The 22609-nt window shown below is 50.4% G+C and overlaps 4 protein-coding genes across 4 annotated transcripts; 3 read left to right on the top strand and 1 right to left on the bottom strand.

The window, feature by feature from the left end:
- Positions 1-393: 393 nt before the first annotated feature.
- Positions 394-910, top strand: TGAM01_v208455 (hypothetical protein; the record flags this gene model as incomplete). The annotated part of the gene is made up of 2 exons (XM_024550334.1): positions 394-541; positions 606-910. The coding sequence occupies 2 exons, from the start codon at positions 394-396 to the stop codon at positions 908-910; spliced, it is 453 nt and encodes a 150-aa protein (XP_024404942.1).
- Positions 911-4829: 3919 nt separating this feature from the next.
- Positions 4830-7349, bottom strand: TGAM01_v208456 (hypothetical protein; the record flags this gene model as incomplete). The annotated part of the gene is made up of 5 exons (XM_024550335.1): positions 4830-5400; positions 5527-5871; positions 5954-6267; positions 6338-7051; positions 7146-7349. 5 exons carry the CDS (start codon positions 7347-7349, stop codon positions 4830-4832), a joined length of 2148 nt encoding a protein of 715 aa, XP_024404943.1.
- Positions 7350-13486: 6137 nt separating this feature from the next.
- On the top strand, positions 13487-16560 carry TGAM01_v208457 (hypothetical protein; the record flags this gene model as incomplete). The annotated part of the gene is made up of 5 exons (XM_018810926.1): positions 13487-13562; positions 13657-13967; positions 14047-15364; positions 15439-16257; positions 16328-16560. The coding sequence occupies 5 exons, from the start codon at positions 13487-13489 to the stop codon at positions 16558-16560; spliced, it is 2757 nt and encodes a 918-aa protein (XP_018655862.1).
- Positions 16561-18593: 2033 nt separating this feature from the next.
- Positions 18594-22233, top strand: TGAM01_v208458 (hypothetical protein; the record flags this gene model as incomplete). Its single annotated transcript, XM_018810927.1, has 2 exons — positions 18594-18808; positions 18975-22233. 2 exons carry the CDS (start codon positions 18594-18596, stop codon positions 22231-22233), a joined length of 3474 nt encoding a protein of 1157 aa, XP_018655863.1.
- Between the last annotated feature and the right edge of the window lie 376 nt (positions 22234-22609).

Genomic DNA, 22609 nt, shown 5'->3' on the forward strand with positions numbered 1-22609 from the left:
TGAGATGAAACACATTCGGCTGACAGAATTAGTAGGTACTGGGCATATTCAAACACTGCTGCCAGGTAGTATCAGCGCAGTTATAGCAGCCTTCTTCCGTCTCTCACGGCTCCTGCTTCAGGTTGCCCGGCGCTTTTTCCCGCGCTAACCCCAATCAATGTCTCGCTACCGCCCTGTTCCCTGTTTCTGCTGCCATATGCGTGTCTTCCCCGTGAAACTCCCACCGGCCTTTTCTCTGCTCTTCAACTTTGGCGTCGTTTCTTTGCTGGTAGCCCTCCGTTTTATTTTTATTTTTGTCCATCTCCATCGTCCGTTCGTGAGACACACCCAGACCGGCAACGATCGTCGAGCCCGCACAGGCACGATCTCTACTCTAAAACGCTACCCTTGTCGATGCTACCCATCTATGTACAGTATGCATGGGCTCAACTCTGTGATAGCCAGCCAAGGACTCTGCTCAGATTGAACCGGCAAAAGACAAGCCGCCAACACCGACGGCGGCGCTTGGCAGGTCTGCAATATTATCCGAGAGTGCATACAGGTAGATAGATGCAATCAATCGGTCTCCTCTTTCACCACCGCTGGCTAACAAACAGAGGTGCCAGTTCCACGCTATCCACCAACCGCTATCCCAAACCTAGACACCGTCCTATCTGCCTGTCCCCGTTCTGTCCAAAGCCGTCGCCTAAAGCGTGCTTGTGCCTGGTCCTATCAACCAATCCATCCCGTGCCATGCTCCTCCTGGCCTCGCTTCGCGCCGGCTTCTCATCAATCTCATCCAGCCCAGCTAGTCTCGCTGTTTGTTGATAGCGGATGCCTCCATCGACACTGCCTCCGCCACTGGATCCCTGCCGTCGAATTGGGCCAGACCACGGGGAAAAGCATTTCGCCCCTGTTTGTTAGCGGATGAAAATCTCCAAGCGATGTTTGGCGGCCCCGTTTGCACACGGCAGGCCTGTCTTCTTGCGAGCAATTCAACTTACTTTTACAACGTAGATATCCTTACCAGATATCCCGACCCGGCACGTCGGACTTCGGATAGTACTAGGTACACAACAACACCTGGGAGCAGAACCACGGGATTCGCGAATATCCCGCTAGTTCTCGTCTACGCCAACTAGGTAGATCGGGTGATGCTACTAGTAGTTCTACCTACTAGAAGCACCAAAAAGTGCGAAGCTTGGAGAATGGAGAGTTCCCTACCCAGCTTCTGCAGCTCGGCAGTATTCTTTCGTAAGTGCTACCACTCTATACTACTTTGGTCGTCTTTCTCTGCCCTAATTGGGTTCCTCCTGAATCCCTGAAGCCACAATTCTCCTTCTCCTTACCTTTCTTGGCCAACATAATGCGTGCTACGCTGGGACAAGCGTGTATAATCTCCGTACAGTGCTCCGAACCTAGCACGAATGACAGATGATAAGAGCATTCACCCGAGCTTTGAGAGTACTACTCCGTACAAGCCACAAAATGCCAAAAGCACGGCACAATCACCTAGTTTCTTAAAAGAGCAAGTTCAAAAAGAAAAAGGGGAACCCATCACCTGAAGCTCCCTCTATCTACCGCAATCAGGCCGATAGAATAATTTCCCTTTATCCTTGCTATGTCTTGCTAGATCCTAGACAAGCTGAAAGTGCTCAACTTCTACACAAAGAATCCCGTATACGGTAGGCCAGCTGTCTTCAGAGTGCTCCAGTAAGTTTCAGCTTCCGGCGAGTATACACTGTCCAGTCTGGATATCCTAGCCAGACGCGATGACTGCTGCTTCTGAGCAACTTTGACAGGAAGAAGGTTGGCTCCAATCTTTGGCCCCACGGGTTTGCCCAGTTGTCAATCTCCAAGTCATGGGACAAGAGATACTCGTAAAGATGCTGTCAACATCGATCAGTTCTAGCTCGTTGAAAGCTAACAGTTCTTCGCCACTGCGGGTTATGGAGAAGCATTCGATCAATTTACACCAACTGGCCGTCTAGGATACACTCTCAGTCTTGTAGAGCCTTCCAATCTTCAACGTCCTCCAGTAGTCTTCCGCTACAGCTATTGCGTTGATGCTCTCTACTTCATAATCATCACAGTTCCTCGCTTTTGCAGTATTATTCAAGTTATGGATCGACAGTTGCACATCGTCGGCTCTCTCCGAGATAGTCGTTTGCGAATCCACAACAGAGGTCCGCACCCATGGTAGGGCTACTGATGATCTTCCACGACAATGCCGTATACGGAGTAGCTATGGTAGCATCCGTTACTAACAACGGGTACGTCGTGTTAACATGAAATTATGTCCAATTCTTGTTATATACAGCAACTTGTGTAAATTCTATCGTTTACTTTGCTTAATCTTGAGGATTCCCGCAACATGGCTTGCCAAGGTCATGTCGGTCTGCCCACGGCAGAAGAATATCCGCGACAACCCCGAACATCATGGATCCCGGTTGGGTCGCCCAACCAGAAGCTCATTTTTGACTGTGCCGTCTGCTAGTACCTACTAGCAAGCTCGCTATCAACCGGCTATCGATTAACAGTGGAGAATATACCGGGGTGCCATGTTGCTCTTATGGCTTCCAGCCTATTCCTCATACACAGGGCTGCTCTTACAGGTAGGTGCTCCGTATGCTATATACTTACACTCAACTGGCAGGACGACAACAACCTCTCGTGCTCATTGAATCAAAATGAAGCGTTGCAAATGCCGCAACGATCAAAACCAAGCTCTGTCTGGTTAAACGATAGCAATTTCCACTCCTCAACCAATAACCGAAATCTCGTTTCTTTGCAATCCAACGGATGCTGAAGAAACTCATACACTGATGTAATGATCTTAACCTTGTATCATTCAAAGAATAATGCGCATGCTGTGATGTCCGAATCATACGGCTCACTAACAGAGAACGACTCCATACTACACATGCACACAGCCTGCAGTCTGAATACTTTTCTTCAAGTGTCTGGCCGACGGGCGAGGTGACCCGGCAGAAAAAAGGAATGGTGTTTCAAATACGAGCATAACCTGAAGCAGCCATCCGATCGAACGGAGGTGGCGAAGCTCGACCCCGTCCATGCGTCGCTGAGCGGGCCCACAGGGTTGTCTGCCGTTCAACTGGGGCTACTTGGCTCGCGTGGCGTCGGATCGCCCAATAAGCGTCGCTCGCTACGGTGCAAGTCAGGCACAAGTTGCGATCCGGGCTTGACAGATGAACTTGGTTGCTTGGTTAAGCGTTACTAATGCCAGGGCCCGTCAGAATCTACTTGGCTGCCGTTAAAATTGTTCACAGTCTCGGCTAGAGCAACGCCGTTGCTGTTACGAGAGAAAACTAGGAGAAAAGCGAGAGATGGAGAGCAAGAGTTTGAATACAATGGACAGCCAATTACCCGCCTGGAGCCACACCGCTGCGTGGACTCTATGAATGGCAAGGTAACTTGCTAGCATTACCAAGGTTTGGCTCCATTCTGCATTGCTCTCATCCAAATCGCAAATGAATAGTTACATATCATTATGTTTATTTTAGACTCACTGTCTGTTTCTCCAAAAGCCGCAAGCGAAAAATCGACCAAGAATAGATATGCTTGCTCTAGGGTGGACAAAACCACCTATAGTATTGGCATCTTGCAAAAGGGGGCATACGAAAAGTGCCCTTCCAATTCTGACGGTGAATAACATGCGCATGCTTTTGCGAAATAACTCTTCATGCTTAAATCTTGGCATTGCTCTCTGGAGGGATGCCTCTTGCAGTTAGAAAAACGCTCGGGTATTCTCCCTGAGTTTATTACCCTTTCAAACACCGCCAAAGAAAGGCCAAACCGCGGTATCCCACGAGACTGACTGATCAGTATCAGAGAGGGGAGCACAAAGAAGTTCTTACAGCAAACGTTGCCCCCCTCGATTATACTAACCTTCCTACAGGTGTAGTTCTGCTTCAAAACTCTTTTGCCACCCGATGCCCATCGTCATCGTGGTCTTGCAGCAATCTGTCAAGAAATCGCGACTTTTTACTAGGAGACGAAACCAAACGACTCTTACAAATGCTGTCTCCCTGGCAAAATCTATCCCACAAGGAGAGCACGATTCCAGCATGCCTCCTATAACATATTATTTTCTTTTGCTGTACACATTATTAGCCGAGTTACCGCATCGCACCCGAGGGACTCCGACGTTGCACACGCGACAACCTGCCATGTGCCGCAATAAACAGAGTTTGGTCAATGGCTATGCACATCTTTCAATGTAGGGCAAGTTGCTGCGCTGAGCTGCAAGTCAGTGAACATCTTTTTCCTGTTATTGTAGCTCAAATGTGCTCGGTAACAAACCACAAATGATAGATGTACAAGGGTATGTTTCGAGACTCGCTGTGTGATGCTCATTGATCTCGGATTGGTGGTTCGTCCTAAACATTCGTGACGCTCGTGATGCACTCGATTCGGCGACTAAGGAGCAAGCTTGCAGGGTTGCATAGCTATCTATCTGAGTCGTAGGCGTGGTACTCGCCAACGCATCTTTCATTCATTAGTAGTGGGTTTGAGATTCTTATAAGTGTATTAACGCTATTGGCTCCTGTTAGATGAAGGTGGCCGTTGCTCCCATTCTCTCAATCCATAATGCAAAGCATTACAAAGGTGGTTTACATGTTTAGATGGGTCGCAGCTTGAACAATTTCTCGTGGGCCATCTGGATAGCTCACTCAATCGAGATTCAATGCCTTGTTTCAAAGCATAGAGGCCCTTGACAGCCCTCGAACACAACAATAACAACACGCTAATCACATCAACATTGTAAAGGCAAAGGCAATAATATGCTATGTTGCTCCACTGAGTTGTACAAGCAAGTCATGGCCCGGCTATGATTGTCGAGATGACTGACTTTCCTCGAATGCAAGTTGATCATACTGCTTTACGAGATTTTCAAGCCGCGCACCATCGGGATCTGCTTCTTTGCTTCCCATTGTCAAGGGGTAATGAGACTGGGCGTATTGTATCAGCAGAGGCTCTTCGGGAGCAAGCGGGTCCCAATCTACATGATTTTGCAGAAGCTCTAAGTCTTTGGGCTCAAGTCGATCCCGCAACAGTCGGTAGATGACAGAGGTAAGGTGGATGTGCTGGCCCTGCTCATACAGCCCTTTGAGGCTCAAGATAATTGTCGACTTTAGGGACCTGGCAGTGCTCGCTTCATGAGCAGGAGTTACTTTCAGCGCGTCCATGGCGGCGCCAGCTACGAATGATAGGTGGATCGTCAAAAAGGAGTCGCAGTATTCGAAGCTGTGGCGGATGAAGTAGAGCCGCGTGACGGTCTCGAGACGAGAGGCTGCATGAGAAGCAGTACTAAACGCCGTTTCTTTCTTGATGATCGAAGACTCCGAGATACCAGTTTGCTTCGAAGAAAACAGGATAGTGGCTAAGTACATCTCCATACTTGATAAATTCCCCTGTCAGCATCCAATCAAACTCATCGGCTTGGAGTAATAAGCAAAGGGGGAAGATAGGGAATGGAAGAGGTATAGAAGCATATGATGGAAGTGTAGAACAAGAAAAGCTTACTGCAATTTGAGCTGCCATGGAAAGACAATATTTTGAGGAGATAGCGCGGTAGGTAATTCCGAAAACCACTTCTCCAGTCTCGAAAATATAGACAAAACGGGTTCTGAAGAGTCTTCGGGATATGGAGTCTCATCATAGCCACATGCGGCCATGTCGTGGATGATTGCACGCAAACCAGATACTGCCTTGAAGTGTTGTCCGCATTGCGCCGGGATGAGCGTCGGACTTAGTGGGTATTTGAGCATGAAATCTCCATACCAAAACGGATGCTTCTCTGGATCAGGTAATGGTATGGCTGGCGGATCTGTGATCAAGGGAGGCCGATAGTAGTAATACGATTGTACACTACCGTTGAGATTGGAGCAGCGTATTAGTGGGTGGCTGAGTAGGCATGATCAAAGAGAGGGATGTGACGAGACAAACATACCACTGCCAGTTGAAGAGAGCCCATGCAGAGAAAACTCGGGCGTGGAACATTCTTTCGTTGTCTATTGTTGCATGATCACCGAAAAGATCCATTTGCCGAGCCTTATTGAGAGCATGGTTAAGATATATTTCGCCGATTTTATCCATCCCGTTGTGGCTATAGACGAGATTCAAGAGAGTGGCAGCCTGTACGGTAACCAGGTCTACTCTGGTCCTTTCCAGCTCCCACAGGCGTATAGCTTCTGCGAGGAATTTATATTTTAGGCTCTGAGGGTTCCAAAACTGCTCACGTTTAGGTATGCCCATGTGGCAGTGCTACAGATCAATCAGCTCATCTGCCCCTTAGCTCTATCAATCTCTCAGAGTTGGTGTCCCGTTTACTTACACAAGCCTCTGCTAACAGGACATTGACGAGTAATGATGAGCAAAACCGTCTGTCATTGTTGATCATTGCCTGGAAAAAAATGTCTTTGTGAAATACTGGAAAGGTCGGATACTCGTGTAGAAGATAGGCCCGCAACAGTGCTCGCATCAGGCGGTCGTCAGCAATTACCGCGGTCCATTTGGAGGGCTTGACGAGATCGATCAGAGGATCGAGTACTTCAGCGGCATGGTATGGTCGCATGTACACATTGTGATATCGGCCCAGCTGCGTGTCTGCCGAAGAGGAGTCGGATTCTTCATCGCTGCCGTCATCATCAGGCTGGAGGAACACAGTCTCGTATAGCACCGACTTGAGATACGGATTGTCTGGTGTTTGAAGACGAATTGGCATGGTGGGGAGGTAGGGAAACTGATAGCGTCTCCTGGTCTCTGGAACAACGGCGAGCTGAAATACGAAATCACACTCCTTCATCTGCTTCAAGAGGTATTTGGGATCTACACCTTGGCGTACGAGGTTGAACATGGTCATCGCATCTTTGTCCGAGCAGTTTTGAAGGGTGGAAAAGATCTCTTGAAAGGACGTGGATTTTTCATTTTCCTCCAAACATCTGCGCTTTAAGGCGGCCGTGAAGTTTTCTCCGCGATACGCAGAAGGGTACTGGCAAAGTATCTCGCGGCTTTCGCAGCTTGAACACCGCGGTCGAATTCCATCGCACTTTTTGAAAGAATTAGCATCGTGAACAGAACACCAAAAAAAACCTGCAGCATGTGGCCACAGCAAATCTCGCAGAGCGTGTTTGGCTGCATACCTTGATTTTCCGCTTACGGCAAGACTCGCAGGCAACGTTGATAGTCTTTCTCATGGGCCGGATCACCGCAGCTGGTGGCTTAGAGCTGGGGGCGGGTGTGGTCCCCGTCCCCGTCTCTGCCAGGAATGTGATTTCGTTGACGATGGGCAGAGGCTTTGCAGCAAGCCGACGATATTTGTTTGGCGGCGAACTGCGGCCCGACATTGTCAAGGGTAAGACAGTTCCAATGTTACGGTACGGACTCCGCTGACACAATGGCTATGATTATATTTGGACAGCGGAGCAGAAGAGGGCGAAGAAGGACAAGCAGGACAAGCAGGACAAACAGGAGGCAGCGGCGGAGAAGAGCATCGTCTTGTGAATGAATTATATAGGTCAAAGATGCTCCATGCTAGGCTTTGCCAGGACTCGGGGTCTTTCGCCGCTCTCTCCCTGATTTTGCGGCAGCGATTATCTGAGTGGGCTAGTCTGGAGGACGGAACCGTATCCGCCCGCGGCCCCTCTTGGACGATGTCCCTTATTGGCTCTTGTGCAAGGAAAATCTTAAGGTGTCTTAAACTATCTCATATGGATTTGTTGAGATATGACAGTTATGCTTTGCCCGCAGCCATCAGGCGAAATTTTTGATACCAGTACTAGACAAAGGAGGAAAAGAGCCAATCATGCTCATTGGAGCACGGGACGAAGACCGAGCGTCTGGGATAGCACCAATCAGAGGCAGTCTCCGCGTTCGGGGTAGATGGTCGTCCAGTATGTACGATGTAGCGGCTGACTCCATATCGATGATATGATACGATTTGATATGTAGACAGGTGCTGGCTAGCTTCTCCGCCTTGCCTTCTTGCCATGCGAGACAATTTTTACATCTGAGCCCGGTTGCTGGTCGCCTCGGCTAGTGAGCTCCATCTATGCCGTGTTGCTAGCATCATGAGCCGTGTGGGCCGCAGCGCTTTGACAGCCTTACTAGTGGATGGTCGCCCATGGGGCTGGAATTGGTGTGCCGGAGACGAGATTTGATGCGGCGACAAGGCGACAAGGAGAAAAAAGAAACGAGACGAGACAAAAAGAAACGAAGACTATTGATCACGTTGACGCGTTCGGGCCACACTTTCCAGATGATGTACCTATTCTGCTTAGGTCTAGTTGACACTAGAAAAGGATCCCAAGGCCAACAGGTCTAGAACTTGCCCACGTAGGCGTTGAAGTTGTACGTCTGGCACGAGTTGGTGATCTCCTTGGCACTCTGGCCGCCCAGGATCTGTTTGCCGCCGCGACTGACACTGAATGATTGTTTTCCAATACCCATGGTGAAGTTGAAAACATGAACCCCGGCATCAGCATTGACGGTGATGGGTGCCACATTTCCGCTTGTGACAGTTAGCTGTGCGGGCTGCGTGAGCAATGTGCTGACAAAAACAAGATCGTGCATCAGCTCTGCTCCTCGAGGAATGCCCAACGGGTCGTTGCTGCATTGGGTGCCGTGCGGAATCGTACGGTACCAGTATACAATTTCATCCGCGTTCACTGTTGGAGAAGATGCACCAGCTTTGTACGCAGCAATGTATGGCTTGTAGATATCGCGCCAGGCGTCATGAGGGAACCCACTCGCCCATTGGGAGGACCCGTCATCGCTATGATTAGGCTCGGAGCCGCTGTATAGCAGATTGCAATGCGTCAGTAACCCTCATCGTGTACTAGAAAAACAAGGAAGTTAAAGACGCAAAGAGAGTGGCTGGCACTGGCTTACGAAATGTAATGGCTTTCGCCAAAGTCTGTAACAACAGCGCTTGTTAGCGGATCTTGATAGAAAATCATGTTTATTCTGAGCAGATGCGCGTATACTTACCATTCCAAGTAATAATTTCGACAAGAGCAGGCTTCATGTCGAGAATCTGTTGCCATCGGCGGACTGGCTGCTCTTCGCATATGAAGACCCAGTTCTTAGTATTGAAGTGAGTCGAGAACCACGGCGAGACAGCTAGCAAAGGTGAAATCAGCTCATGATCCAGGGCTGAGGCCTTTCTCTGCAACTTACGTGCCATGTAAGGTCGACCATTCAGACCCTGTATATACCTCTCGTCCCAGACAGTTGTCATTGGCCCGTCGATGACGCTGTTCCCGCCATCTGTAGGCCAAGCATACCACGAAAAAGCGCCGTCAACGCCATACTGGGAACTAGCACTCCCACTTGCAGTAGGGTCCTGCAAATTAGGGATCACCGTGAGCTTCTGGCTGCCCAAAGCACTCTTTACGGCGTTCCAATTGAAGGAATCGCCCACAAAAGTGCTAACGAGAGCACCCCCGTTGAATACAGCCTGAGCTGGATTCGAGGCGTATTTTCCGACAAAGCTAGTGATGTTTCCTGTGTCGCCATTAGACCAATACGCAAAGTCGAACGAAATGAACATTTTGAAATTGAGTTGCTGCGCCGCTGTGTATGCATTGTCCAACTGCTTTGGCGTGTAACTATCAACCCAAGGAGGGGCGCAGTTCAGAGCAAAGCCATCAATACCGATAGCTTGGGCTTGTTGGATCTCGTTCACCCAATCTTGAACAGTGAAGTTCTCGACAATTCCAACCTTTGCATCCCAGAGTCAGCTTGAGTATCACCAAGAAAAAAAAAAATGGAGAGAGAATTGTACCATGAAATGAGCAAAGACTGGCTTAGAGCTCTGTGCGTCGGCGAAAGTCAGAGTATTCGCCAATATTGCCGAAACAGTTGCAAGCCAACTAGCAAACTTCTTTGATGCCATTGCGAATACGAGTTCCTCAGGAAGGTTTTTATATATATCAGAATTGATACCAAATCAAAATATTCTTACCGGTTTAATAAGCCTTTTCAGTTTCCTGCAACTGTGATAGGCATTACAACTATATATATTTCTAATGTTAGTCTCGTCTGCATTGTTCCCAACCTCAGAGACCGGCATTTGGCGGCGGGGGCGCGCCCGAGTTTGTGGCAAATCGAAAATACCACATACCTATATAGGATAGACTCATCATAGAAGCCGACCTTAGTTCTGCGGGGTTATGAACAACGATGGCATCCAGATGATTGCTCAGGGTGTATACACCCCCGGCGATTTCTCGGACTGGATACGAGTTGCTGCATTGCCTTAGGTGCAATGCGCGCCGCGCTCATCAAAATAAGCTTGATCAAAACCTTTGAAGGGTTAAGCCTATCTCAAAAGCCTATTCTCGATAATTGGAGCCAGCATACTCATCTCGCATCAGACATCGAGCTTCCTTTCCCGAACGAAGTTGGCAGCCATCCGTCTGCTAATGTAACACCGCTCCTTGGCCATCGGCCCGAAGAACTGCATACTTCGGCGCATGTATTACATTAGAACTCGGGTTTGGCCTTCGGGTTTGACTGCAACACCAAGCGATACGAAAAATCCGACATATAATGTAGAGTGAGTAGGGTATAGGTAGACCCTAGATGCTTCTCCCAGCAGGAAAAAACAAGGACACCTGGAGGAATGCCGCCTCATAAATCCTTTTTCCAGATGGATCATCAGCGGGGTTGTAGCCAATCGGAGAACTCGGTTATGCAAGATTGCTAGTTGTTGCCGCATAATCAGTGTTACGCTGAGTGAAGTCACACAGGACAAAATGCGTTTAGCTTACGCCTGTGGTCGACGATTCGCTCGAGATCACTCTAAGAAAGCATACCGAGGAGCACAATAGACCAGCCACACAGCGATGAGCTTGGTACTGACAAAAACGAGCCGTTGCTCTGGCATTAGCATCTAGGCTTTGCAGCAGAATGTGTTCATCGAGCTCGGCATGATGGCGTTGGGGGGTGAGGAGTTAGACGAACGCCGCGCTAGTCTCTTAACATGCCCGGGGTTTAGTTCAGCTCATCTGCGAAAGCAGCGAGGCAGTTGCTTACGACGTCAATCGGAAAAAAGATAAGGCTGATAGCCCTCTTATAAACCCCTTTTTCGCCAGTAGCAAAGAACATTGGGGTGACAAGGGCATTACAAAGTGCGTGTGTTCACTTCGAATTTCCAGTTCACTTTGCGAGCATGTAAGCATAGAGCTTAGATCCAGATATCATGGTACTGTAATGTAATGTGTTGTGATGTGTACATAGGTAATTTGAGCAAGGTTATCGCTTGGAGAGATGTGCTTTGTATGGCGGCCCAGAATGATGACATCAAAGTCGTTCCTGGAAGAGAAATAGTCGTCCTTTTATTCCTGGAGCCGCGTCCTTTCCATGTAGTGTTGTTGCTTTACATGTACAAGTTAGCTCATACTCATATATCGTTCAAGCGACTTAACAGTGCTTGAACTTCTTGGCATAAGCAAAACTTACCTACCATGGCTGGAGTCCATCCCCATCTCTTCATATGTTATATATCATTCTTATTATTCGCTCGGCCGTTCGATTCGATGATATTCGGTCGATGAGGCTTCCCTTGCAATGGGAAAGACTGGGCCACGCTTATATTAGTTGACGAATTCTAAGAGCATAGAGAGGATGAATTGGGCACAGTAGATGGGAAAAGAGTCGAGACAGCACAAACAGAGCATACGGTGGGAACAAGTAAGCGAAGTAGCAATGAAGACGAGCGTCGAGAAGAAAACTGCAGGAATTGGATGCCATGCGAAGTTGACAAGAACTTGGAGTTGATGCAGATTGCAAAAGAAAGGAGAAAGAAAAAAAAAAGGTGAAGACAGCGAAAAGATCAGTGGTGGAGGAACAAATGGCGAAGTTGCTCCTTCCGACTTTGCACATTAGGTAGTCAATGTCGCTCTTTACTGTCGCGCTAACAAAAGAAAGTTCTTCTTCTTCATATTTCATTTCACAGTCTGACATGAAATGCAATTCAAAGCCCGGTTCAATGGCCATCTCCAATGAGCACAAAACCCGGTGTGAAGAACCTAAGCCAGAGGATCCGATTAGACAGCTCCCACCCATCCTCAAAATTTTTGAACCTCGGCGGGCATTTTTACTAAATCGTCTAATTTAGTGTTAGGCCTTAGGACCTTTCCAGAATCGGCGGATCGAAGTCCTTGAAGTCTCCTTGAACTTGTGCTTGGCCAGTATGTTGAGAAATCGAAGAGATGAACAAACGCCGTGAGAAAGCAGCTTTCTGTTATAAGAGACATTTTCACGATTTTCGATCGCTTACGGCGCATCTTCAGACCCAAATACACCGAGTAACTTGAATAACTTTTCATGCTTACGAATGCATTATTCTAATGACTTAAAAGTGGTTCATCATGCTGCTTCTGAGTCTCAATACCAAGAACACCGAGCTATTACGCAGCCAACGCCCTCAACGACTTCAGTACCCGCATCTTCTCCATTTCCCCAAACAATCTACCAGACGAAGAAAGAAACAAGGTCTCAACGGCATATGTACTTCAAGGGATTAGCTATTCCACAAGCCTAACGGGCTCAACATTTCCAAAGTGGAGAGAAATTGAGCTTCAAAGTGAAGATATGGAGATGAGGCTAGTAGTGGTATTTCGTGATGGATCTCGGGAGGCGCCGAGATAGCGCTTGGCCCTGAGGGTCTGGATGGCGGTTGCTATGTAGCAGCGCGGGAAATGATTCGCTGGCTGGGACGGCTGACTTGTCTTAAACCCACAGAATCATAGGTCTGAGCCATTCACTACCCAGTATTACGACTATATATACTGCGTCTTCCAAAGTATAGCAGCACTGAAAAACTAATCCAATACACATTCTACTAGCTCCTATCTAGAAAGTTTTTTCAACAGCCATTATCAAATTACTCCCTTGTATCATTGCTCTTACTACACCTGTCCTTGCGTTCCTGAAGTCACTTTGGCGTCTAAGCTACCAGCTCAGCATAAAGCAAAGAAATTCTCATAAAGGTTTTTCTATTTGACCACTCTTTCCACGTAGCTTCCGTGTGCTCGGAGATGAGGAGCTTTCACGTCTCCCATCTTGGATCGATCCGTAGCGGAGATTTAGTGAGGAGGGGCATTTAGCAGGGGATAATGAAGCTCAGGTAAGCCAATATCGACCGACGCTGAATGCTCCTTTATCTCCAAGCCCGCCACCAATCCTCTTGAAAAGCTACAGTAGTTGATAGTGTCTCCGGCCATGACTCAAAAAGTCAAGACATATCTACGCAATAAATACCAATTGAAAGTCAATTCGAAGCAATACCTTAGTATCTGGCATCAACAATCGAAGGCTGGCGGGCCATCTTCGGCAAATCCGTTCCATCACGTGACCGCATACAATGACCTCCGCTATCCCTGAGCCTAACGTGTCTACGTGGTGGTTCTGAGAGGGATCTCGGCCAAACCGCCACGAGTCCAATCACAAACATCCTTCAGACCAAATCTCGCCCAGCATGAGTTACGGCAAAAAAGACGAGGATGCCGACCTGGGCCTGGTCAAGGTGGACCGCACACAGGTCTTCCAAGAAGGTACCAATTCGCCCGCAAATGCAGCTTCATCCCCATTCTCCTCACCCCACCGAGCAAAGGTGGCCAGACGGATGCTAACTCGGAGGCGCAACAGCTCGATTGTTCAACAGCTCGCCAATTCAGCCACGACGATGCCGCATTCTGTTAACCAAGATTGCGCTGCTCCTCTACCGAGGGGAGACGTTCCCCACGAAGGAGGCCACCACGCTCTTCTTCGGCATCTCGAAGCTCTTCCAGAACAAAGATGCTAGTCTGCGACAGATGGTGCTCCTGATCATCAAGGAGCTGGCCAATTCGGCCGAGGATATTATCATGGTTACCAGCACCGTGATGAAGGACACCGGAGGCGGCAGCGACGCAATCTACAGACCCAATGCCATCCGAGCTCTGTGCCGTATTATCGACGTAGGTGGACATGTTGCGCCCCATTGAAGCTCCTGACCGCGAGTTGCTAACGACGAGGGAATGGGATTGGTGAATACAGGCTACGACGGTCCAAGCTATCGAACGTGTTATGAAGACGGCCATTGTCGACAAGAATCCTTCCGTATCCTCAGCGGCGCTCGTTTCGTCCTACCACCTGCTACCGATTGCTAGGGATGTCGTCCGACGATGGCAGAGCGAGACCCAGGAGGCGGCCGCCTCTTCCAAGTCCTCGGGTGGATTCTCCTTAGGCTTCTCTACATCCAGCAGCTCCATGCCCATGAACAGCTCGACGATGGCACAGTACCATGCCATTGGCCTCTTGTACCAGATGCGCTCGCACGATCGCATGGCCCTGGTCAAGATGGTCCAGCAGTTTGGCGCTGCCGGGGCCGTCAAGAGCCCCGCCGCCACCGTGATGCTCGTCCGACTGGCTGCGCAGCTTGCAGAGGAAGACCCCTCTCTCCGACGGCCCATGATGCAGCTTCTCGACGGCTGGTTGCGACACAAGAGCGAAATGGTCAATTTTGAGGCTGCCAAGGCCATTTGTGACATGCGCGATGTCACCGACGCCGAGGTCAACCAGGCTGTTCACGTCTTGCAGCTGTTCCTTACCTCGCCCCGCGCAGTCACCAAGTTTGCTGCGCTCCGAATCCTACACAGCTTTGCCTCTTTCAACCCCACCGCTGTCAGCGTCTGCAACACCGACATTGAGCTCCTAATCTCCAACTCCAACCGGTCCATTGCTACCTTTGCCATCACTACACTGCTCAAGACCGGCAATGAGGCCAGCGTGGACAGGCTTATGAAGCAAATTTCGGGCTTCATGTCTGAGATTACTGACGAGTTCAAGATCACCATTGTCGAAGCCATCCGTACCTTGTGCTTGAAATTCCCCAGCAAGCAGGCCGGTATGCTGACCTTCCTCAGCGGCATTCTCCGTGACGAAGGCGGCTTCGAGTTCAAGCGCGCGGTTGTGGAAAGCATGTTTGATCTGATCAAGTTCGTCCCTGATTCCAAGGAGGATGCACTTGCTCACTTGTGTGAATTCATTGAAGACTGCGAGTTTACTAAGCTGGCCGTCCGTATCCTGCACCTCATCGGTCTCGAGGGCCCCAAGACGGCCCAGCCTACCAAGTACATTCGCTACATCTACAACCGTGTTGTGCTTGAGAATGCTATTGTCCGCGCTGCCGCTGTCACAGCCCTTGCCAAGTTTGGCGTTGGCCAAAAGGACCCAGACGTCAAGAGCAGCGTCAAGGTGCTGCTCACGCGCTGCCTGGACGATGTTGATGACGAGGTTCGAGATCGAGCTGCCTTGAATCTGAAGCTAATGGCTGAAGAGGATGACGAGATGGCTCGAAACTTTGTCAAGAATGGTCAGTTTTCCTTCTTTTCTCTTGTTAATTGATTGATTCGTAGTGCATGGATACTAACGCTGTAACGCCGCTAGACAACATGTTCTCGCTCCCCTTCTTCGAGCACCAGCTGGTCATGTACGTCACGTCTGATGACAAGTCGGCATTTGATGTACCATTCGACATCTCCAAGATCCCTGTGGTGACGCGAGAGCAGGCGGATGCCGAAGACAGGACCAAGAAGCTTACTGCCACGGCTCCCACACTAAAGGCGCCAAAGGCTGGCCCGACCAAGACTTCAACAAGCGGTGCAGAGGCAGCGGCTACTGCCAGCGCCCAGGCACAGCGATACGCCCAAGAGCTGATGCAGATTCCCGAGATGAAAGAGTTTGGCAGCGTGCTCAAGTCGTCGCCCGTTGTCGAGCTCACCGAGGCTGAAACTGAATACGTCGTTAGCGTTGTTAAGCACATTTTCAAGGAGCACATCGTCTTGCAATACGAGGTCAAGAATACTCTTCCTGATACCGTTCTAGAAAATGTATCGGTCGTAGCATCACCTTCAGACGAGGAGGAGCTGGAAGAAGTATTCATCATTCAGTCCGAGAAGCTGGCCACAAATGAGCCCGGCAAGGTCTACGTGGCATTCAAGAAGCTGAATGGGGAGGCGTCGTTACCCATCTCAACCTTTTCCAACGTGCTCAAGTTTACAAGCAAGGAAATTGATCCTTCAACAGGCGAACCCGAAGATACGGGCTATGATGACGAATATGAGGTGTCGGAATTCGAACTCAGCGGCAGCGACTATGTCATTCCTACTTATGCTGGCAACTTTAGCCATCTCTGGGAACAGGTCGGTGCCGCTGGAGAAGAGGCAGAAGAGACGCTGCAGCTGAGCAGCATGAAGAGCATAGCCGGTAAGAAAGCTCCCTTTGGACTCTCCCCATTATCTTTTGTCATAACAGTGCTAACGGAAGCAAAAAATAGAGGCAACCGAGCAGCTGGCCAAGATACTATCCCTGCAGCCGCTCGAAGGAACCGACGTCCCCGTCAACCAGAGCACACACACTCTCAAGCTTCTGGGCAAGACAGTCAACGGCGGCAGAGTGGTGGCGAATATTCGCATGGCATTCTCGTCAAAATCTGGAGTTACAACAAAGATCACGGTCCGAGGCGAGGAAGAGGGCGTGGCGGCTCTTGTGGTTGCATCTGTGGCATAAATGTAGGGAAGCAGGCGTTGAGGGTCATAATGTGTATCGGTGGTTAGACAAACATCCTCTGTCAAAGTCTTATTAGTATTTGTTTTCGTTTCTCTTTTTTTACTCGCTCTCGAGTGGCAGACGGCAAGCAAAAAATTATATATTTGATATACACTGATATATATATATACTGGGTACGTGTTTAAGAAACAAATGTGTTATGTGCAGCATCTCGTCTCCAGGTACCTTAGTATTGTACTCACGCATCTAGTACCTATGATGTAAAGTCTGAACTGCTGAACGCTTGTTTTGAGTAGAATCTGTTAGTCATCGAGACTCATTTTCTTGCTGTTATTGAATCACAGTTTTATGATCTTGAACAGGTACACATTGATAGACTGGCCATTTGTACTGTTCTTGTTATGCTACGTAGACTACATAATAAGCAGCGGTGCTGAGGATGACAAGATGACTGTGTCGTTTTGTCTATTTCAAATGGTTCTTGTGTGGTGGCAATCTCACTCAGCTTGCTGCAGCTATAGCCCCCTAGCTCAGAATGGCACTCTATAAATTCTAAAGTTGTCGATCGCGATATATTGACTGGTAGATCTCCAAAGCTATGATGCAGTGTTTGAAACAAGCACGAAAAGAGAGCTTGCTTTTCTTTTTGTTGGGACTCTACGACGCGACATGATTACGTCACATGATGGCATCCTCAACCTTTTCACTCCCAACCGCTGTTTTGAGGCATCACACGGGAGCTTATAGGGTAAGTGAAGTGAGCTGAAGGCGCATGACCCCGCGTTATACTGTGTTGTGCAAGGGGGAAAACATCAAGGAGTCCGGCGGATATCTGGCGATCTAGACGGAGCCAGTACTGTTCATATGAATAACAGGAACTACCTCTTGATAATTGCCACTATTCTTTTGTCTTGTCAGCTTATTCCAATTCGCAGAATGTAGCTAATACTGGTGGAGGTATGGGCAGTGGAAAAATATAAAAATACGCGGTACTACTAGCAATTAGACTGAGGGTCCGGTACTAATGGAATGGCGCTTGAAGAGGCGTCCCCAGCAGTCAGCAGATTAGCGACGGATGCTGTGAGACAGCCTATGCTCCAGCACCGATAGCGCCAGAAGCACTAGCGATGGCTTGCTGCTGCGAATCCACCAGCCCTGCTTAAAAGACGCCACCGACGATGGCGGCGTCATCTTCGCGCTCCCCCAATGAATGTCTCAGCCAGCATGTGCTAAACCCGTGGGGGGGGGGAACGAAAACAGGCTGCAAACAAGAAAATTCAGGAGAAACGGCAATAAAGAAGTGACAAAGAAAACAAAGAGACGTGAATTTGTAACACACCTCACTACCACGAGATGCATTGGGGCTATGATGAAGTGAAACACAAGGACAAGAGTACGCGTAAGGCGTCCGCATGAAGACTTTCACGTGCTGATGCCTTTAATTGTCAATCAACAATCAAGCCATGGATTCCTCTTTCGCTCTGCAGGTGGGGCTCGACAGCAGCTTTAGCGGCTCCCTCTAGCGGCCTTGGGCAGGGTCACAGTGATCCTGGGGGCTGACTGAACTGTTTGGGCTCCAGCGCTGTGATGAGATTGTCCAGAAGGGGGGCAGCCCCAAGGAATTCAGGTACAGCGGGCTGGACGGGGCTGCATTCGGCCTCGTGTACTCCCTACTGCGCAGTACTTGGAGCGACGTACATCCGCAGCACCCTGCTATTAGGAACTTGGCAGCGACGTAGACTCTCCAAGTGTTTTGCAAGTAGCAGTACCAGCCCTCCAGCGGTGCACTGCTGTATCCTCGTACCCTTTCGGAGTACGGAGCGCGGCTAGGCGGCGAGGCCAATCTCCCATTTTCCTCCTATCGTGTCTTTTCCTGCTCTGCCAGTGTTTTTGTCAGCTTTGAACCGCAACGATTACAACAACGATAATCTCGCCCTTTCTTTCTAAAATCACCTCCCTACGGCCGTTCGTCTCGCCTCGCTCTTCCGTGAGCAGAGTGAGCAACGCAACGACTCGACAAAGCCGCTGGCGTGATGAACGCCATACAGCAGAAATGCCGCCCGAAGCATCAGGTCCTGGTGCTCAAGTGCTATCCGCGAACCACAAAGGGAGCTGTTGATGTCAAGCCCAACAGCAGCGAGCTGAGCTATCTCCTCTACTACGCGACCAGCCGACGGTCCAAGATCCAGAAGATTGGCGCTTTTCTGGAGAAGAAGACGGCCAGCGATGTCTGGCGAATGCGCATCGGGTACGTGCCTTGCTTTTGCCTGTCTGTGTTGTTTAGTCCGGGGCATCCGCCCTGGTGGCGATGACGATATCGATCCTCGACATCGATGCTGGTGACCCGTGATGATGGTGACGATGGTGGTGAAGCGCGGAAAGCTGACTGCTCTGGCATTGCTTCGTGTGTGTAGCAATGTGCAGGTAACTCTCGGAATCCTCGCTGCGCTGGTCGAGAAGTCGCCCAAGGATGCCGTCCTCATCGCGCCGTGCATCCTCAAGATCCTCGACCTGATCCTGCGATCCAACGACATCACAATGATCGAATCCTCTCTCCCTACGTGGGAGGCCTTTTGTGAGCACCACGATGCGTCCTCCCTCTTCGCCGACCAGGCATACCTCAGCCACTACGTGTCTGTTGTACGATCCTACGCGCAGCTTGCCTCAACGCAACATATAACAAAGCAGGGCGCCGCGAGCCGGCCAGTCCAGATGCGATGGAGGAACGCTGGATTGGGCGCCATCAAGTGCATAGCGATCAGCGATGCCCTGTCTTCCGTGAGCGGACGCCAGATCGACGTCATTGTGCCCATGATATTGGAGAACCTGTGGACCCAGGACGAGACGCTACTCGATATACTGCTGGACCGGGTAGAAGTGGAGGAAAAGGTTGACACGGAGAAGCTTCTGCGGCGCAGGACGAGCGTCGCCACGGTTCAAGCCCCGGATTCAGGCGGCGATGCAAACCCACTTGCTATTTCAGGAACCGCCAATGATGTCGACAAGATGGCCGAGGAAGACACTGGCGTCTTGGCCATGCAGTGCCTCAAGAGCATATTTGTCGTGCCGTCTAGGCTGCAGATCCATTCGGGTACGGCCGCCCTGCTTAGATTCATCATGGAGCGCGTAAAGCAGGGAGAAAAAGTCATGACCAGCTCAGACGCCGAGAATGGATACGACCAGGGCTGGGCAATCAACATCTTCAGCATCATTGCCCGCTGGGCTCCCGTACAGGACCGATATGTCATTCTAGTGATGGCACTTGACATGCTCACCCACACCCCCATGCGGGACGACAACCTGGACCAGCATATAGCCCTGACGGCCATGATTGAGTCATTGCTGAGGTCCGACATCAATCTTATCGGCCTGAGCGTCATGGACGTTCTTTTTGGTCTCATCAAGCAAATTAAGAAGCTCTTCGCGCTGTCAAATATTGGAAGCCGAGCAGAAACTCCTAGCGAAAAGGTGGCGACCGACAGCGATGCTGACCAGAGCCCCCAACAAGTGCAGCGCAGGGCGCTTCTGGGACGGCTGGAGCAGTGCATTGGAGACCTTGCTAGTCACATATACTACGCCGACCAGGTTTCGGACATGATTGCTGCCATGGTTGGCCGACTAAAGCCCAACCGGTCAACGAGCGCTCCGTCAACGCCACAGGGCGAGAAGACGGAGGGCAACGAGCAGAGCAGCAACGCGTCACCTCCCTCAGCTACCGCCACTGCGGATCTGGCCGAGGGCCAGGCGTCTAACCCCGCGGATGTCTACTTCTCCTACACATCAGGGCGCATCTCAGCGCTCCGTATTGTCAAAATCATTCTTCATGTCGCAAACCCCAATGTTAGGATCAGCACCAACGCCGATTTGGGCCGGAGCCGAGTGCCAGCTCAGGTCTGGGAAGGCACTCAATGGCTTCTTCGCGATCCTTCGGGTCTGGTACGGAGGGCCTATGTCAATGCCTTGCTCACCTGGCTGGATCTAGAGACCACTCCCGCGGACCTGCTAGCCAGAGACGAGGCGCTTGAACCTCACAAGTCTACAGCTGCGGGCATTCTCGCCGCTGCAAAAAATGCCCGCGATCTCCCCAATAGTGCCCGGCGCGTCGTATCCAATGCCTCGAACAAGGACCGCCAGCCCCGGACCCGGCGTTCGCAGTTCCTCGCGCAGCTTCACTTGGCCATCTACGACAACGCCCTTCATTTCGTCGAGTTTGACAACGACCTTGGCTTGCTTCACACGCTGCTGTCCAGGCTTGTGCTACGTCTTGGTGTCAATGCCGTTAGATACGGCGTGCCCATGATTTACCGCCTGCAAGAAGAAATCTTGGCAGTCGAACAGCCCATCCACAAAGTGCGAATCGCTGCCGTGTGCCACGGCTATTTCTGGATTCTGACCGATAAATTTGAGTTTGAAGGGTCTGCAGTAGGACGAGCGATCGGAAACGAAGTTGCCCGACGCAAGAACAAAGGCTTTTGGGTACCAGGCATTCAAGTCCCGGCGCTGCCCATTGACCAGATTGGCCCGCTGGGACAGGCGGCGCCTCCCCCTGAATGGGACCTCAGCCTTCTCGAGACGGAAGAGCTCTTGCCCTTTGATGACAGAGCTTCGCTCATCCAGTGCATCGCTGTGGGCTATGAAGAAAACACGTCATGGCCGCCAAACAGTCCGTCCGCTTCTCCCGGCCGAATGCTTTCCGGTCCTATTCTCAACATCCCAATGAGTCCCGGAACCTCGTCCACCCCGTTAGCCCCCGAGAGATCGCTGGAACTCCCAGATACGTACCGCGAACAGATGATGACGGAGTGGTCAAGAGAACAAGTGGCTGCCGCCTTGGCTGCCGAGGGCAAGACGGAATCGATCAATGGCTCTCGTACGGGAACTGTGGCCACCACTGGTCTCAGGAACCTGACCATCAGCACCGCTGGTGGCAACAATGGCTATCTGCCGTACTCGCCTTACGGTAGCCAGCACAACCTGCGACCGCATTCATCTCAGGCTCACATGATGCCGGATCAAAACCATCTCGGGGCGTCTCCCAGGTTCCGGCAAGCCAGCATCCGAAGCGGCATCTCACAGACGGTATCGTCGTCGAGCAAGGCTGGTGTTGCATCTGTAGAACAGCTCAAGCGCGTGCTCTCTGGCAACGCTTCTCCTCATGCCTTTGGGTCTGAAGATGATAGCGCCGAGAGCATGGTGAGCTATGACTACAGCCCGTCGGAAAAGAGCTTCAGCCCGACAGGCACGGACTCAGATCGGCCAACCACTTCGGCAGACGGCTTCAGCAAGAGATCGAGATCTGGCAGCTCTGGTGCCCCTCTTAGCTCTGGTTCAAGGCGTGAGAGTGTACCGAAACTTCATGTAAACGGTGAGCGAGAGGAAAATGGAGAAGTTGGAGCTGCAGTTCCCCCAGTGCCGCCGCTTCCCAATCTCAGTTCCCTTTCTGAAAAGGGAGGGATCATGAACGGAGGAGGTGTTGCAGTACAAGACTACGGGGCGAAGGCTTACAGCAAACGTAACATCAGTAGCCGCGGTGGAGATAGCATTACCAGCCGGTCTATTCTGGGTGGCCACGAAGATGGCGGCAGATCAATGGACTTGCAAGAGCTTCTGAGAGGCATTGACAGTCGCCCTGGTGAAGGCAGCTTAGGCAACTTGACCCGGCCTCCATACTAGGTTCGCGGCGATCTGTCCGGGGCATACGTCAATCAGTCAGCCTGGAAGCGGAGGCAATTACAACAAAATCACTCTTTTGTGATGGGGAAAGCTGACATAATATCTAATGGGAACGGTCTATTAGGTGCATCTCGGTCTCTACTCTTCTCACATCTCTCTCTCTCTCCCCTTCTTTATCTCTCTCCAACTCTCACATACGCACGCACCTCCCCTCCCTCTATATCTCTCGCATATCTCACTCACATATACATACGACCATATATATACCAAAAGGGGCGTAAACCCTCTGGACTTTTCCTTTGTATCTGTTTTACGTGGAAAGAGCATTCTGCAGCTGGAAGAGCGAATGCAGCGGTAGAGTTTGCTGGCGGATGAT

This window comes from Trichoderma gamsii (assembly GCF_001481775.2).
Source record: "Trichoderma gamsii strain T6085 chromosome Unknown Scaffold_35.2, whole genome shotgun sequence".
NCBI classification, from domain to species: domain Eukaryota; kingdom Fungi; phylum Ascomycota; class Sordariomycetes; order Hypocreales; family Hypocreaceae; genus Trichoderma; species Trichoderma gamsii.